The sequence below is a fragment of the Tachypleus tridentatus genome, chromosome 12 (assembly GCF_004210375.1).
Source record: "Tachypleus tridentatus isolate NWPU-2018 chromosome 12, ASM421037v1, whole genome shotgun sequence".
Taxonomy (NCBI): domain Eukaryota; kingdom Metazoa; phylum Arthropoda; class Merostomata; order Xiphosura; family Limulidae; genus Tachypleus; species Tachypleus tridentatus.
The window spans coordinates 13,653,774-13,673,129 of NC_134836.1; the positions used below are offsets into that span (position 1 = coordinate 13,653,774).

At 35.1% G+C, this 19,356-nt stretch overlaps 1 protein-coding gene across 1 annotated transcript in view; it reads right to left on the reverse strand.

Moving 5' to 3' along the window:
• The window catches only part of LOC143234949 (uncharacterized), a 39,486-nt gene extending 20,371 nt beyond the window's left edge, over positions 1 to 19,115 (reverse strand). The window contains exons 1-3 of the mRNA XM_076472647.1: positions 18,534 to 19,115; positions 13,683 to 13,916; positions 11,677 to 11,823 (exon numbers count right to left, since the gene is read on the reverse strand). Of these exons, the coding sequence (XP_076328762.1) occupies positions 11,677 to 11,823; positions 13,683 to 13,916; positions 18,534 to 18,942 (790 nt within the window). The 5' untranslated portion in view covers positions 18,943 to 19,115. The remainder of the gene's footprint in view (positions 1 to 11,676; positions 11,824 to 13,682; positions 13,917 to 18,533) is intronic.
• Positions 19,116 to 19,356: the final 241 nt, after the last annotated feature.

Sequence of the window (19,356 nt, forward strand, 5' to 3'; positions counted from 1 at the left end):
TAAACATTCTCATGGAAGTTTTGTTTTAATCTTGTATAATAAGTTATTGTATTTTATTGTACTCTTGAGACTGGTAACTGTCTTATTTTTAAATGTTTGTATTAAATAGTCGTTGTTTTAAATAATCGTGAGGTTTTAAACATTGAATCTTACACAAGTGCCAAGGACGTTTAAAATAACATCAATATAGAAGAGCATGCAAACATTTGGGTCAAGATTGTATTAGGTTGTTCAGAAGAAAATGTAGTTTTTGAACTGCAAGGTTTGGCAAAGTATAAACCAGTGTTGTAAAACATGCTTTAATGAAAGTAAGCACCATTTGCTTCAACACACTTTTGCCAACATATAATGATGCTGTTTAATCCCTACTGTAGAAATAAGAGTTTCTATGGTCAATGAATTCCCTGAAAACTTTTTCTGCAGCTGCCTGCTTTTGAAAGAGATTATTGTTAAAAAATGTTGTCAAATTGCTTGAAAAAGTGAAAATCCGTCGGGAAAAGGTCTGGGGAATAAGTTGGATGAGGCAGGACCTTGATTCCCAATTCGTTCAATTTTTGGAGCATTATCCTTGACAGGTCTCATAACGTCGATTTTGTTGATCTTCAGTCAGATTATGCTGAACCCACTTATCTAGCTTTTTCGTTTTCCAATCGCACTCAGGTGGTTGGCAATACTTGATTTGCTTGTGCCTGGTTGTTGTGCAAGCTCACGTGCTGTTGTGCGAGGGTCTGTCTCAAGTGCTTCCTTTAATGTGTTTTCATCTAAGGATGGCTTCCTTCGTGGTCTTCAAGACTTTGATCTTCAAGTCGAAACCTTTGGAACCAACGCTGAACTGTACATTCAGTGACAGATCCATGACCGAATGCCTGGTTGATGTTCCGTGTAGTTTTGGTAGATTTTTTGTCCAAGTTTGAAGTCGTAGAGGAGAATCAGACGAATGTCCTTTTTGTCCATGCTACCTTAGGGATTATGAAACTTACTCTGAGTAGAGATGGAACAGCAGATAATTAGGACACCTTGTAAGGGACAAACGTTAGATGAAACAACCAACGAATGATAAGTTACTCAATATTTAGCTTCTAAAATTTATCGTGAGAATTCTGACATTTATTTCTGGACAGTCTAATAGTACGTGCTTAATAAATAAAGATAGAGATTGTAAATTTTTCAACAGTTCTACTGATAAAAAAGACCAAGATTAATTGATCATACAACTGTCTAAATAGTTTGTTTGTTTATTTAGAATTAAGCACAAAGCTACACAATGGGCTATCTGTGCTCTGCCAACCACGGGTATCGAAACCTGGTTTTTAGCGATGCATGTCCGCAGATATGCCGCTGTGCCACAGCTGAAACTAACAATTAATAAGTAAATTAATACACAAGCTTATAGTTGATAAACGTATAAGTAAAATAAAAAATCATATTTGTTTAAGCACTAAAAATAGGCTCATTGGACCAACAATAAGTTTTGAAAAAGCAAAAATGATTGACAGAGCTGGTAATTAATAAGTTAGTTTTTATGACTATTTAAACAAGTTTACTAAATATAAAAGACCAAACCAAGTGTTCTAAACACTTCAAAGAATGACCAACCTGGTAATTAATAAGTTAGTTTTCATGACTATTTAAAGAGGTTTACTAAATATAAAAGACCAAACCAAGTGTTCTAAACACTTCAAAGAATGACCGACCTGGTAATTAATAAGTATGGTTATAGTTGGTAAGCATTTTAAACAGTTTTACGAAGTATACAAAACAGCGGCCTGGCATGGCTCATAAACCGAGGGAAGCGGGTTCGCGCCCGCGTCGCGCCAAACATGCTCGCCCTCCCAGCCGTGGGGGCGTTATAATGTGACGGTCAATCCCACTATTCGTTGGTAAAAGAGCAACCCAAGAGTTGGCGGTGGGTGGTGATGACTAGCTGCCTTCCCTCTAGTCTTACACTGCTAAATTAGGGACGGCTAGCACAGATAGCCCTCGAGTAGCTTTGTGCGAAATTCCAAAAACAAAACAGGTATACAAAACCGACAGTAAGTGTTCAGGAAGAGACTGGCGGAGTTGGTAATAAGTAAGTAAGTCTATAGTTGATAACTGTATTAACAATTTACTAGATATAGAGGACCAACAGTAAGTGTTTAGAAAGTTACGCAGACTGAAAAATCTGGTAGCTAATAAGAAAAAATCTAGTTGATAAGTGCTTATGTAGTTTGACTGAATATACCGGAAGAAAATTAAATGTTTAAATAGATAAACAGATTGAGAGAACTGGTAATTACTGTGCAATTTTATAGATCATAAGCGTTTAAACCATTAATAAATAAAAAAGACCAATACCAAATATTTCAAAATCCACACAGGCTGACATAGATAGTAAGTAATAAGAAAATACAGATATTATAAGTGTCTAAAGTTTCACGAGACAGTTAGTATAACGGTAGTTGTTCAAATGTTACATAGGCTGACGTAGTTAATATTAATGACTAAGTTGAGATTTGACAAGTGTTTAAACAGTTTCTATGAATATGCGAGATTAGTTTTCAAAGTTCAGGAAGTTACAAAGATAGTCATTAATAAGTACGGTTAAAATTGATAATTGTTTAAACAGTTTTACTATATATGCAATACCAACACTTGGTGTTCAGAAAGTTACACACACTAACATCGTTAATAACTAAGTATAAAATCAATAAGTCTTTAAACAACTCTAGTATGTATATAAGATCATTACTATGTGTTCGGAAAGTTTCTCAAACTGGCAGTTCTAGTAGTTAATAAGCGCGGATGGTGTACATAATTGTTTAAACAAGACCAAACAAAGGGTTCAGATATAAAGATTGGCAGCGCTGGTAATTAATAAGTAATCATAGAGTTAATAACTAATTAATCAGTTTTTGCTAGATATACAAGAACAACCCTAGATGTTCATAGAGCAATACATAATGACAGAAATAGTAATTAATAAGTAAAGATAAAGTTGTCAAGTGTTTAAACAGTTTTACCAGGTAGAAATGACAAACACTAAGTGTTTAAAAAATTACCCAGAACGACAGAGTTAATACTTAATTACTAAGGTTTTAGTTGACAAGTTGTATTATGTACACGTTGTTCAAAAAGTTACACATACACTGAGAAAACTGGTAATTAATAAAAAAATGTTAAAGTTCATAAGTGTTTAGATTGTTTTACTAAATGTAATAAGCTATAACTAAATGTTAAGAAAGAAAGCTACACAGACTGACAGAAGTGATGATTTCATAAGTAAGGATAGTTCATAATTGTATAAACAGTTCTCCTACGTAAAATATGAAATTCACAAACAAACAATGTTTTATAATGCACAATTAAAATTTTTTTAAAACCGATCAACGATTGTAAAAGTCACTCTACATGTTTCATTGTGGTTTCACACTATCTTCGGGCTGTGAAAAACAGTTACTCTGCGATATGTAAGAATAAAAGCCATGGTTATGTGACTATTAGATTACAGTTTAGAAACGAAGATCATATCACCTACATATTTTCTGATTTCTTTAGCTTTCCATTTTAATTTAAATTGTTTTTGTCGTGTTTTATTTCAATGATTTATCTAATATTTATAGCAGTCATATTATTCGGTTGAACCAAAAGAACCGTTTTTTTTTTCCCCAGTAGATGATATGTCCAGTATAATCTACATGTTTAGCTAATACACAGTTTTAACATTTGTTTTGACATTTCTCTTATATTCATTTATTCTAAACTTTAAGTTTCTTCTAGTCTGATAAATTTGTGCATGACTACATTCATATCGAACTTTATATAAAACTGTTTTCTCTATTTTGTTGTTGTTGTTTTTCTTTATTAAGCAAAGAGTTACATAAACAGCTACCTATGCTCTGTCTACTACTGAAGCATTAGTTGATAAGCTAAGTACAATAAAAAGTAACCAAAATCCATTAAAAATAATTAAATATAGCAAAGGTCGTTACAAAATAAGTTATAATCCTAAAAAAACCCATCGAAAATTAAAATCATTGAAACGTCTTCGTTGTCTTACCTCCATTTTTTCTCCCTAGCGGCATATAATATTATATTTTTTATGTTTTATTTATGAGTTTGTAGTTATTTGTACAATCTACCATCCCCTTGAAAGTAAATTAATTTCCTTAATATCTTTATCAGTTAATTTGTCATTAAATATTTTAGGTAAAAAGAATTGGAATTCAGATATTACTCATTAACACAATTGTAATTAGTCATTTTATTAAATAAAATACATTATTAACTGTTCAATAGCATAGAATGTAAACTATTTAATTTGATAATACGTTTTATCTATTTCATTGATATAGTTTTATTGAGTGCATCAGTTTATTCTATCTGTTCATTCACAATGTTTTATATTTTTCTTATAACAATCAAAATTACCAAAGACTAATAACAATCCATTCGATACTAATTGTTATTGGCAATGAAAACACTATTCACAGATTTGTCATAAGTTCTAGTTTTTCTAAGCATTTGTAATAACTTATTAATATTATCAATTATTTTTAATTGCTTATTTTCAATATTATAATTATCATCATCAGTTAATTCAAAAATATCTTAAGGTGGACCTACACGACCATTAGATGTTTCTATATATAGATTACATTATGGAAACCAAAAAACGAACTTATAATTATTAAAGAATTATCACAGTTTCAAAACTTTTGTTATAAACATTCATTATTCCTTTCTGTTTATAACTAAAATAAAATATAATCTATACATGATTTTAGTGGGGTATAAGTACTCAGCCGAAACAAAATACTGGATACAATATTTTTTAATTGGCATAATTTACCAAACATTCAATTTCCGTACTGCTATTATTTAACCCAACGACTGACAAATCTGAGTAATATCTGAAACATATACTCTTCAAAAAAAGAAACGCAAAAGGGATATTTTTGTTATTTTAAAGAGAAATATGTGTAATAACGTTTCAAGCTCAGAGTATGTGATGTTACACGTGTTGAGGCTCTGATTGTCAGACCAAAATGACAATAAAAGTTGTGCACTTTGAAAACGGAGGAAAACATCGGATTTTTCGCCAAAACGCATTCGTGTCCAATAAATTTGTTTGAGAGATCTGCATGTTCTGCAAGTGCAACATGTGCAAAATCCCCTATAAAAGTGACGGGTTCTCGGTTTCCATAGCTCAGTGTTAAGCCACCGACACGCAATACAGTTACGCCAAGACTGACTGAAGCACAACGCCATTGGTCACTTGGAAGCAGGCGAATCTCGATCAGATGTTGCCAGAGCTGTGAACGTCCACCCAAGCACCATCACAAGGCTATGGAATCGTCACCAACAACATGGATTAACTTGTGACCGTCCACGATCTGGCAGACCTCGTGCGACCACGCCCGCACAAGATCGCTACATCCGGTTATGTCACCTTCGAGATAGGACCACCACTGCGATGTCTACTGCCTCAACCATACCAGGGCTGCGTAGGATTTCCGATCAGACCGTACGCAACCGTCTACGAGATTCTTAGGCCCCATGTGCAACCCATCATGGTGAACGTCAACGACGTTTTTCAACATGACAACGCCAGTCCTCACACAGCCCGACTCACCACTGTCTTCTTGAGACACCACAACATAAACGTTCTTCCCTGGCCCTCCAGATCACCATATTTAAACCCCATCGAACATCTTTGGGACGAGTTGGACCGACGTCTGCGACGGTGACAACCTCAACCGCAGACTCTACCTCAGCTTGCAGCAGCTTTGCAGGCTGAGTGGACAGCCATTCCACAGGATGTGAATCGTCATCTCATCACTTCCATGGGCAGGAGATGCCAAGCAGTTATTGATGCTCACGGGGGGCATACTCGTTATTGACGTTGAGTGACGTTAAACTTCAACTAGTGAGCGTGGACTTCGCCTTTGCAGACTTTGGATGTTCAGCAGTGAATGTGCAAAGTTTCACACATGTCATACAGAACGACCCGGAATAAACTTGTAAACGATATGTCTCAAATTTTGCCTTTTGAGTTTCTTTTTTTGAAGAGTATATTTAAATAGTAAAGAGACGTGTGGATCCTTTTCTTGCTCAGCAATCAGTTTACTTCTAGCGAAAGGAGCTTCACCAACTTAGCCGGATCCCTTACGTCCATCATCGTCACTCACTGAGGAATTTTCAGTAGAACAATTATTCAAAAGCTCCCTGTCAGGTCTAGAAATATACATAAGACGTATAGATAATGTCCTCTGAATGCGTTTCTATTATTTGTTTTTGGCTTAATTTCTTGGCCTGAGTTCGAGTCAGAGCACACGAGAGAAACACGTCTGGATTCTTCAAACATCATCCTTAGATGAAACAGTAATCGATTCCCTGAATGTCTTGGGTGCAGTAACATTTTTTCCCCAGCCAAATCATTTACCAACAATAATGTTACATCTTTGATTGGCAGAGGAGGTCTTACTCCAGCCACAACTGGTCCCAAAACTTGGTCTAATACTAAATGAATGTTATACTGAGTCTTCTATCTGGTTTGGAACTGAATATTTTATAGATTGTTCACGAGGAGTGAATTATATATTGATATTGTTACATTTTGCTTAATGGCTAGCCTCACAGTGTTTACAAGCTGACTTTTCTCCGACGAAGATATCTAATGTCCTTGTAGAAATACTAACGTCTGATTTACACGTTAAAGTGTTTGTAATGTCCAAAATCTACACAAGTTCCTGGTCAAAGATTTGTCGTTTTCCGAATATTAAACGTTTATTACAATCATGAGGTCTGAGGTTTATAGTAGTAGACCAACAATAGTATAAAAACTATCTGTTGGTGCGTCAATTTATAATCCTTAGGTGAAGTTCTCGAAAGTGCAGTTGCGCTCAACAATACTAATATTTAAGGTAGATATGCACATTGTTGATTCTTACGCTCAAGAACCTTCTACAAAGTTAGAGAACATGCGAGACCTTTGCAATACGCGTATGCATTTCTAAATATACATTAAACTAAAACAAGATCGATTTTAGAATAATTATACATTAGTGAATCCATTACAGTAAGTCCTGACATGGCCAGGTCGCATGGGCGCTCGACTCGTAATCTGAAGGTTTTGAATTCGAATTCTCGTTACACCAAACATGCTCGTCCTTTAAGCCGTGGGAGCATTATAATGTGAGAGTTAATTCATTATTCGTTGGTAAAAGAGTAGCTCAAAAGTTGGCGGAGGGTGATGATGACTAGCTGCCTTCTCTCTAATCTCATACTGCTAAATTAGGGACAATTAGCGCAGATAGTCCTCATGTAGCTTTGCACGAAATTCAAAACAACGAAAACAAGCAAATCTAAATTAAAATTAGAATGTCCGGCTATTTGAAATCGTAAAACGTAACATAGTACATTGCTCATTTTCACAATCGAAAATCTTCTATAAGTTTAGTAAAAAGGCGGGAATTTCGTGTTACACATTTAACAAGTTATTAGTATATCTAAATATATATATTTGACTGAAAGAACCATCGACTTTAAAACAGATATATAATAATAAATCAATCACAGGTGGCAGACAATTATTATTCATTACCAATTCTTAAGCACAAATGAGCTAAATCGTATGAAGTTTTACTAATTAAAGAGCGTTTATTATCACGTTATATCAGTGGGAAAATGATGTTTGAATAGTCTGTACCGAGTACGTGCGGGTGATGACAAGAAACTGTTAATATTGTTATTAGTTATTAGTAATCTAGTTAGAGGAACTTATTGACAGCACTTTGGATTGGAAAACTACCACATGCATTTTGAAGAATCTGCTTGAGTCTGCTCTAAATAAAAAAGTTGCGATCATAAAGTTAATATTAGTTACTATCGAGTGTCACTTTTTCACTTGCTGTGATTTGTTGGGAAAAAAAAAAGTGTCTTGATATATAATCCAAAACACATTATGCGTGAAAAACAAAGGTTTGAGTGAAAAAGGATTGCGTGTGTGACCTAAGTAAATTAAATTAAAACTAGATGTCAAACTGGTAAGTACAGTTATAAAATTTATGATAACTTTACAGTAATATTTAAATAGACCGCGTATCTCGTGTCACGAGCAGTTGTAGTGGCTCAATGATATTCTATTAAAGGATCATCTTAAATTGTGTATGTGTTAGAGATACGTTTTTTTTTATAAAAAATATAGGCTTGTCACAAATTACTGGATCCGCCTGTGTTTGCAGACCTTATCTATTAAACGCTAAAGTTCACTATTGATGTGGAAATGCGTATATTTTGTAATGCATGTCTTTGTTTTTCTTTCGAGCGTGGTAGGCCCAGAGCTATAGCTCCACCAGCCTTAATCTAGCTCTGCTTCGCTTGTGATATTACCATTTATGAAATTTATTAAACTTTGTTAATGAAACAGGATAAGTCAATTTCGTCAATCAAAAATTTGCCAATATGTGATTTAGCTTTTGAAATAATATTTCTTGTGTTGACGAATGGTACATTACCTGCTCCAGTTGAGGAAATATCTTGCTGCATAATTTGTAACTACAAAGAAATATAACCATTAGAATATAATATGTTGTTTTTAATGTAGAATATTTCATATTATTTTTTCATTGATATATTTATCTTCGCAACGTTGATTGCATTCAGAACGTTTTGTAAAGTTTTGATAATAATTAAGTTCATTCGCTAGATCCAAGACTATTTCGATGTATTTAGAATTAAAATATTTTAGATCCAGTTCCTTATTACTTTGAAAGCTTCTTGTATAAACCAGTAGGTTTCCTTAATATATTACTCATTTTACTTAATATGAATTGTTCTGTTTTTGTACCAACAATTTTAGAGTTTTATTTTTTGGTTTGTTTAAAATATCAGAAAAATACATTTTCTATAATATTTTTGGCTTTTACAAATCAATTATGTTTCTTATAATTCCTCTATTATTATTGTTTAAATGTAATCTATATAGAAGTCGCTGTTTATTCAAGTTAATTAGATGATCGTTTTGACCTGTATTCTTCATCTTTTCCAATTACTTAAATTGTTATTTTTTAAAGTTTTGTTATTAAATTATTTGTCAGTGTTTTTCATTATACCCAAATTGCTGTAGATTGTAAAGCTAAAGAATAATTTCCGTTACAAAAACTGATATGAGTTTTAGGGTATATTGTAAAGTCTTCTACGTGTTCACTATCTTTAGGGCCTCAAACTGTTAGTCTTGTGATTTATTAAAATATAGATCTCTTTAATATCACTCTCAGTTGGAATAAATGTATGTAACACTTCATATGGACTACGATTGGTGTTTCTTTTTTATATAGAATAATATCCGCGTTTAATCCATAAGAACTGAAATATTCAACAAAACTATATTTTGGATCATACTAATAACAATGACCAAGGAGTATTTGGCCCTTCACTTTTATCTAAGTTAACAATTACACTTTCAACGGATTTTACATTCATTTAGCTCTATATCCGCTGACCTTATCCAGAATATGGTTTTACCCCAAGCGTCGAACCATAAATAGTACAAATCCTCCATTTTGTTTTAATTGTGTCTTAGATGTTGCGATATTTTTTTCTTTTGTAATTTATTTAAGTTATGTTTTTGTTCAAACATATGATGATTAGACTTTTTAGTTTTATATATTTGAAGTGAAACAGTTTCCTGATTTTTCTACGATGCTTCCAATTTAAACTTTTACCCGTCACTAAAAAACACATCATTGTAAGTATATAACACATTATTATATACTTTTCTGCTTTGCTTTGTCCACTCTGAAGAATCGAACCTCGGATTTTAGCGTTAAAATGTCTTGGACTTACCGCTGTCCCGCCGATGGACATTTGTTGAACTTTAAAAATTTCCGAAAAATTCTCCAATTTAATCCTCTGTTATGGCGTTCGACTTGTAATCTGAGGGTTGCGGGTTCGAATCCCCGTCACACCAAACATGCTCGCCCTTTCATCTGTGGGGGTGTTATAATGTGACGGTCAATCCCACTATTTGTTGGTAAAAGAGTAGTCCAAAAATTAGGGGCGGCTAGCGCAGATAGTTCTTGTGTAGCTTTGCATGAAATACAAACCAAACCAAACTGTTATTACTACTTTTTGTATAATGCGTCTAGTGTATCTACAGTTTCATTACGTAACGTTTTACTTTTGTTGTCTAATTCTTCCTTATCAATCAGGTTCGCTTATTCATCGAATAATTCTTTACCAGTTATTTTAATAACTTCAGGTGTTCCGCTCAAGACATTTAATTTTTTGATATACATAATTTAAATGATTTATTGCCTCTTCATTCGACTTTTTATCTTCTAATTTTGGTTTCTATATTTTGAGTGATTCACTTCCTCCTGGATATTTATTCTTTTTTTGTTTCTCAGTTTTAAAATTTCTTTTAACTTTTTACAACATAAAGTTTTATTTACTATTTCTCTTTTTCAATTATGTATTAAATTAAAACTGATTCATTAATTGATTTGGAGAGGAATACAAGCTACTGTTGTTCTAAAATTGAAAAACAATCTTCATTCAACTCAAACCTAGAAATAATTAGATATTATACATTACAAAATATAATGCTTTCGTACCCCGCTGTTACAGTGCTAAGTCTACGGAGTTACAACACTAATATCAGCGGTTCGATTCCCCTCGCTGGACTCAGCAGATAGTCCGCTGTAGCTTTCCTCTAAGAAAGCACACACTCTAATGCTTTTAATTATTCTTCTAGAGGGATAACTTTAGATTCATTTTTTTAATTACTAGATTATAAAATTCTGTTATTGATTGTTCTTATCTTACTTCATCTGAAGCTTGGCTTTTTATTTTCAATAAAGTTTTGTAAAAAATGTTTGTATACTTTTTTATATTGATGTTGTTTTATACATAAAATATCTATTGAGTAAATGCTCAAGTAGCAACAGAGAAGGTAGCATATGATCGGACAAAGATGTACGAGTTATTATTGTGGTCTGTGTAAGTTTCATTACTTATTCGTTAAAACACACACACACACGTGTTTTGTATAAAAGGGTGTGCTTTTGGTATAATTTTTTTCGAAACAAATCAACACGCTGTTCAGAGAATTTCTCTGTACTTCGTGTATACCCATGTTTCGTAACTTGCTCTGGGTTATGGTTGTCAAATTGTTCGATTGTATATAAATGGTACGAAACAAATGGTCATTGCCAGAACAGTAAGGTACTTCCAGTTTGCTGCGTCCAAAATCCTGAAACGTTACCGGATTAGAGGACTGTTGTTTTGAATTAAGCACAAAACTACACAATGGGCTACCGGTGCTCTGCGAATCACGAGCATCGAAACCCGGTTTCTATTGTTGTAAGTTCGCAGACATACCGCTGTACTACTGGGGGACGGATTAGAGGAAACGTTTCAAAAAGAGTCTACAAGTAGACGCCGAAAATCTACTGCCCAAGATAACCATGTTTTGACCAGGTTAAAACGTCAAGATCGAAAGAAGTTTTGCAACACCTTACGACGGGAATATTTCAGGATATCCAGAAAAACAGTGAATATGAGACTGCCAAAACAAGGTCATTTCGGAAGAAGGGCTATCTTCAAATCGATAATAATTAGAATTCATCACTGTGAATGTCTTACTTGAACAAGACAGTATGACAGTTTATAGGTAGAAAAACGGTGACATACCATTTTTTTTTTCAGATAAGTCCTGTTTCCGGCCTGATAAAGCTGATGGTAGGATTTGTGTTCGTCCATTGCCAAGAGAATTGATGAGGAAAAACTGTTTTTCCCACGAGGAACACACAGGAAGTGGATTAGTATATGCTTGGCCAGCTGTTCATCATGACGGAAAAGTGCTTTTCATATCCTTCAGGTAAACATAAATAGTGCATATTACAGACATAACATGCAGATGACGTTTTTGCCATTTGCTAGGGTACATTTTGGCGATAAATTTCTGTCCCAGGAAGGCAGTGCTACTGTTCATAGTGCATGTATTGTGTACAGGATTATTTTAACTCAGGAAAACGTTTTTTGAATTACAATTAGGCACAAAGGTACACAAAAGACTATCTGTGCTATGACTACCACGGTTATCGATATCTAGCATTGTAAGTCAAGGAATGTTACAATATCTTTATGGCCAATAAAGTTTCCATAATGTAATCCCACTAAGAATTGTCGGGTAGAACATTGCTAACCGTGACTTTAAACCAGCTACATTATCTGCAACTCGCAGCCCCTCATAGTTGGGATGAAATCACCGTGGATTTCATCAGTTACCTCACTGACAGCATGCCATTTCGTTTTGCAAATATTGAAAAGAAAGTTGAAATATGAAACAAAATGTGTATAATTTATGTTTTTGAAGATTTGGTACACTCGCTTTATCAACCCAAAGTTTATGAAAGACCAGTACATAAGGTATTAAACTCTTTAGCTAATGATATGATTTTTTTTACAAAATAAGTTACCTGTAAACAACAAAGATCCCCTTGATGTGAATTCCTATACGTGGTGAAAAGACTTCCCAGAGAAAGTTCTGAACTTTCAGTTTACTTTCTCTGGGATCTAAACATCCACTCACATACTTGCCGTGCATTGTGACTCATAAAGGTGAAGGAAAAGATTCTGGTGGTTGAGTCAGTCAGGGTTTGAATTCCCACAGACGGATGGCCTTAAGACGGCCATCCCAGGTTCGATCAGCTGGTCCTGTTGGGCTAGAGTCAAAAGAGTATCAGTGTTGGATGTTCTCAAGAGGTGTTAGGAACCTTGTATCTGATACTGATGTTTGGATATAGCGCTCATGAAACCTTGACGTTACTGCAGTGACCTTGTTTGACATTATAAAACACTCCCTCGTAAGGCTCCATGGTGTGTGGGTTCGGTTGGCATTGAATATTTCTTTTCTCATTATGGATCCCTCATTTCAATTAAAATAGAAATAAAAACCACTCATTGGTAAATGACCACACCTTCAACACTCTGAACAGCAGTCTTCACCCTCTTCTACACCTGTACCTCAATTTCTCCTACTACATTCTTTGTCAGACAAATCTTTAGAGCACATGCCTCTCTTTTGTATTCAGAAGAGACTATACGGGCTTGCTGGTTCTCCTAAGTCAGTCAAGAAGCTATGTTTTGGGGACATCTTGGTGGAAACATCTGCCCCAAAACACAATAAACTCCTCTTGCATTCAAAGGTCATTGGGGATATACTCACTGAGGTTCCGCCCCATGCTGCTTTGAATTCCTCACGAGAAGTTATTGTCCAGAGGTATTTGAAGAACATTCCAGTGTCAGAGGCCTTCGCTAGTTTCTCCACCCAAGGAGTTCCCGCAGTGAGGCGTATTTCCTCTCACAAGAACGAAATTATGCTATCTACCAATGTTTTGATTTTCACGTTTATGTCACCACGTCCACATACTCCTGGTGGGTTACCTGAACTGTAAAGTATGGCTATATATTTCTAACCCTTCAGTGTCAACAGTATGGCCACTCAAAAACATCATGTCAGGATTATTTAACATGTGCTTATTGTGGTTGTAAAGACCATGAAGCCTACAAATGCAAATTGAACCATCATTGTGTTAAATTGCAGTAACCCTCACTGCTTTTTCTTTAATTCTTGACCCAGGTGGGAGGAGGAGAAAGAGATATAGCGTTTGAAAATGATTCACACTATTTCTTACCCCAAGGCTCTGAAGTTATTGTCCTCACCTCCATCTTGGACATATGTTGCTGCACTACATTCCACTGCTTCAATGGGAGTATAGACAGATATTTCCATGCCTCCAATAGAATTGTTCTCCAACCATATGCAGAGTCCTCAGATAAAAATGTTAACAAGTCGACGTCTACTCCTTTCTCTGTTTCCACCATTTCTTCCAGTGACGGCTTGGGTTCACTTCCTTCGGCTTTAGATTCTGGCGAATCCTCAGATTCATTTTCTTTGCCCTTGAAATGTAGAACGACTATCCATTCTTGTCCTCAGTCACTGGAATCTACATCTATTGACAGAGACCTGCCCTCTCACGCCACAGCAAAATCCCTGGATGTCGAAACACTTTCTTTTAACAAAGGAAAACAATGTAGTTATAAACCAAAGCGTTCTTCCACCCAGTCATTTTCCACCAAAATAAAAATGACCAGACTGATGCAGTGTAACTGTCGAAGTTTCCATTCTAATCTGAATGATATTAGAGCCTTGACCTGATTCCTATCATCTTGTGTGTTATTCCTTCCAGAAAACGTTTCTAAAACCTTATGATACAGTCACCCCTTTAGGCAGTTATATTTATACTGTAATAACAGGTGGTGTAATAGACAAGTGATTAGAGGGGTGGCACTACTGGTCGACCAGAATATGCTCATCCTTTCTTTACTACACGATACTTCCTAGTAGACCATAGCCATCCATGTTTCCTTGGGTCATACCATCACTGTTTGTTTTCACTACCAGCCTCCTGGAGATACTTATGATTAATCAGACCTTGATGCTGTCATTAAAGAGTTTCCGTCTCCCTTTGTAACCTTGGTGAACTTTAATGGACGTAATCCCCTCCAGGATGTCCTGATATTGATTGGAAGAGTTGTTCCATAGAGTGTATGCTTTCACAACCTTTGTTTCTTCAATACTAGTTCTTATACTTATTTTCATGCACATAGTGAGTATTTTACTGCTATTGGTTTCTCTATCTGCTCCTTTTCACTTTTATTGGAGGGTTGACAGTGATAAATGGGGTAGTGGTCATTTTCCTATCATTTTGAGGGAGATTGGTAGTAGGCGATGGTACTCAACTCATGTGCCTCGATAGAAATTGGACCAGTTCATCTGGTCCTCATTCACAAATCTCTTGGAAATTGATCCAGCTATCGTACGTATGTCATTATGTCTTTTATCTGTGACTGATGCACCAATGTATGCCCTTTGTAACACGACAGTCTGAATTTTACTGTCGTGTCGTCGTTACGACTTTGAACGACGTCATTTTAGACACGATTTTTTCATGGGTCTATCCCTGACGCTGGAAAGTGTCATTAATGATAATAATTTTAAAATTCTTAAGAGCCATTAGCCTTTCTAATTCTATTTAAGTTTGTTGTTTTTTTTTGCTTTTTTAAGTTTCTTTAGTTTTTACCTTCATTAATGTTTGAATTTTATAACGATTTTACATTTACTTACGCAGATAACTCAGTTGCTTTGCGGCAATGAACGCAAGCCAACCAACCAACCAAAGTAAAGATGATAATTCTGTTGCAATTACGTCATAAGACTTTTCATGTATAACCCATTAAAATGAATATGGAATCATCGAATCATAAGATTTTTTGTTTGTTTTTTAGAATTTCGCGCAAAGCTACACCAGGATTATCTGCGATAGCCGTTCCTAGAGGAAAGGCAGCTAGTCATCACCACCCACCGCCAACTCTTGGACTATTCTTTTATCAACGAATAATGGGATTGACCGTAATATTATAACGCCCCCACGGCTGACAGAGCGAGCATATTTGGTGCGACGGGGATTCGAACCCGCAACCCACAGATTACGAGTCGATCGCCTTAACCCACCTGGCCATGCCGGGCGAGTCATAAGAAGCTTTGAAACATTATTTCAAGATCGAGGAATTGATATATGATATGATGAATACTCGGGAGGATTTACAGTGTTTCCCTTTGATCTTACACTTGATCTATGTACTGGAGAGTCACGCTTGATCTTGGTGAAACAGTGAGATTGACGAATTGAAATACGTTTTGGTAGTGCCTTATCTCACACTATACATGTTTTTTGCCTTTGCAAAATTCTGGTAAATTTTAGAAATTGTTCAGACCAGAAAAATCATAACAGATATCAAACGAGTTATGAATACCAAAAATTTATTCGATATTCATAAAAGATTTATGGACGCGAAAAATGCTTGGAAGCGAGTTTGCTAGTGGTCAACCATCTGAACCTGCAGAAAAACAACTGTATATTGACAATATGAAACCACTGAGACTGTATTAATTTTGATCGAGATGAAAAAAGGAGAATAGTTTGGTCAATTAAAACTACCTACACATAACTTCAACATAAGAACATGCGACAAAAACAACTGTCAAACATGGACTTACAACCATAAAGTACGGCAAGTGCCGCTTGTGTGTTTGTCAGCATTTATCGAAACGAAAGCTGTTGTCTAAATTTTGATTTGTGAAGGTTGTTATGATCTCTTCTGTTTTAACTCGTGTAAGGGTTATTCTTATATCGTATGTTCAAACTCCTGTAAATATTTTTATGATCTCATCTGTTTCAACTCTTGTAAAGGTTGTTATGATCTCATCTGTTTCAACCCTTTTAAAGGTTGTTATGATCTCATCTGTTTCAACTCATGTAAAGGTTATTATTGTCTCATCTGTATCAACGCTTGTAAAAATTAATATAATTTCATCAAATTTATATTGTAATTGTTTTAGATATCATTGCGCTTTTCTCTTTTGTAACTTGTGCAAAAGTTGTTTCGATCTCACCTGTTGTAAGGATAAGAATGGTGATTCAAATCTCACCTTTTGTAATTCTTTCAGTGGTGGTTAACATCTCAGCTGTTGTAACTTATATAAGGGTAACTACAGTATCGATTATAATATTTCTTGTAACACATGCTTTGTTTTAAAGAAATATTTCCTAGTCAACTTTAATGTTTGTTTTATCAATAATTTTAGGGGTATTTTATCAATAATTTAGGGGTATAATCACAACTTAGTGTTGTTCGTGTAAATTAATTCTTCATTTTCTTAGAGTTTAATGATAACTAAGCTACACTTTTCTTAAAAAATTAAAAACATTATCTACCTTGAACACATTAATAAATGGACCATTATGCACTTTGATACAGGTAGTCCACTGACTTATGAGAAACTAATGTATAAAAGATTGAGAGAGTAACACCAAACATGTCTACTAGCTTCAAGAACAATTCGTGATCTTATAAAAAGGACATGCAGCTTATTGTAAACTCATCTGTAAAACTTCAAATCAATTTCTATAAAATTTTGATATTGTCTATTTAAAATTCAAAATCACTTTAAACAGTGACAATTTCAAAACACAAAAATCATCTACTTTAAAACATTTTAAGATGTTATTTAAGGAAGAAAAATTAAAACTTTTAAAGTGTAATTTAACCAACGAAAAGTGGATACATCGAATATTCATATATATTTACCTTAAAATTTAGTTTAAAATAATAAATCTACAAACAATTTAGGAATTTATGCTTCATGGTTGTTTTCGTACATTGTAAAAAAGGAAGATTGAAATTATGAGCATTCAACATCAATACAGAGAATCTGTTTGTTTGGAATTTCGCGCAAAGCTACACGAGGGCTATCTGCGCTAGCTATCCCTAATTTAGCAGTATAAGACTAGAGAAACGGTAGCTAGTAATCACCACTCACCGCCAAATTTTGGGCTACTCTTTTACTAACGAATAATGCGGAATAATGGGATTGACCGTTCCATTATAACACCCCACGGCTAAAAGGATTAATATGTTTGGTGTGATAGAGATTCGAACCCACGACCCTGAGATTACGAGTCGAGAACCTTAACTACCTGGCCATGCCGGGCCATTACACAGTGAAATTGCCGAATCAGTAGCATCTATTGGACCAATCAAATTAGTAAATTTTTGAAAATGTTATTATCTCGATCTATGTAACTTGTTCGGCTTCACATACATTATTTCACTATTGTGTCTATTAAATATTAGTTTTCGTTGTTATAGATGACTTACGGAACATAAACTTACAAATGGAAAACAAACTATGTTGTTAAACGAGGGTAATCCGTCTTAGCCGTCCCTAACTTAGCGGTGAAAGACTAGAGAGGAAACAGCTGACCATCACCTCGTCTGTATAAAGATCTCATCATTGATTATTAACCTCGGACTCTCACAACATAAAGTATTTATCTAAGGGTAACTACAACAGTGATTGTTATTGTAGATTATAATAGCATTATAGTAGTTGGGCTCCTCTTTTACCAACAAATAGTGAGTGGGATTGACTGTCGCATTATAATGCCACCACAGCTTACAGGGCGAGGATGTTTGGTGATACGGGATTTCGAACCCACGAATTTCATATTGTGATCAAAGCGCCCTAACCAACTCTCCGTGCTATTTTCAAATATAAACTTACACCACATTGGGTTACTTATTACCATAAATGTTATTGTAACTGATTTACTGAACGTTTATCCATTTGAGACAAATGCTTACCCTATAATTGTATTCCTTTAACTTATCTTGAGCACATTTCTTTAAAAATGAAATAACAATGTTACAAAACACATTTCTTAACTAAGTAGAAAAATGTGGAAAATAAAGCTTTCGTTTTAAAATGAGACATTAAAAGTATAACAACTGAGATTTGTTTCAGGATAGCTTCAGCTTTATAAATATTTGGAGCTTTTAATCCCTTATTCGTTCTCCCTCTCTTCCATACTTATTTTGTTTACATTGTAGAACACCTTTTGCAATCATATTCAACGGCCTACCTGTTGAGAGTATGGACCGATTGGCCGCAAGTTTCCCCGTAGAGGAAGACAAGATAGCGCTAACACCAAACTTTAGCTGTTGCGGAGTGTTGTGCATGTTTTCTGGCGATGATAGAGCATCTATAGCAGTAGGTGCGCACGCGATGTAGTCTGAACACGTTGAGCAGAATTCTGCTTTCGTTTCCGTACGAGGAGAGTGCGGCAGTGGTCGAGCAAAGAACGACCCGTGGCGGCCTTCGGCAGCGGCAATGACGGCTCTGTCTCGCAGAAGGTTTTCAACCAAGAACGAAGTATTTGAAGTCGGTGAGAAAAAAGATCGAGGATGTATGGAGACTGACAAAGGCCCACTTGCGATTGGACACCGCAGTAAGGTGGGGTAGACAGGATGGTTTAGAATACTGGCATACATGCTGCTCTTTCTTTAGAATGACATTCAGGTTTATATTTATGGTATTTTGAAATCGTGAAGAATTCGATTGGTATTTTCTTTAAGCCTTAAATATGTTCTGATTATATTTAACCATCACGAATATGTGGCTTTCTTGCTATATCGCCATAAATCATACAAAAGCTCGTGCTGATTTCCTTCTGTGACATATAGACACCTAATAAACTAGGTTCGCGTGGCTGATGTGAACGCTATGTGGGTATGTGGTCGGATTTAGAGCAATAAACTGATTGGTTAAGCCTTTCTTCATTTTTGCCTAGCACCCGCCTTTTTGCTGTTGAAAGGCGAATGTGTGATGCGGGAGAGAGGACTGTGTTAATGGTGGCAATAACATAATTGGTTATAGTGAGAAAGACGTTTAATACAGCTGAGCAG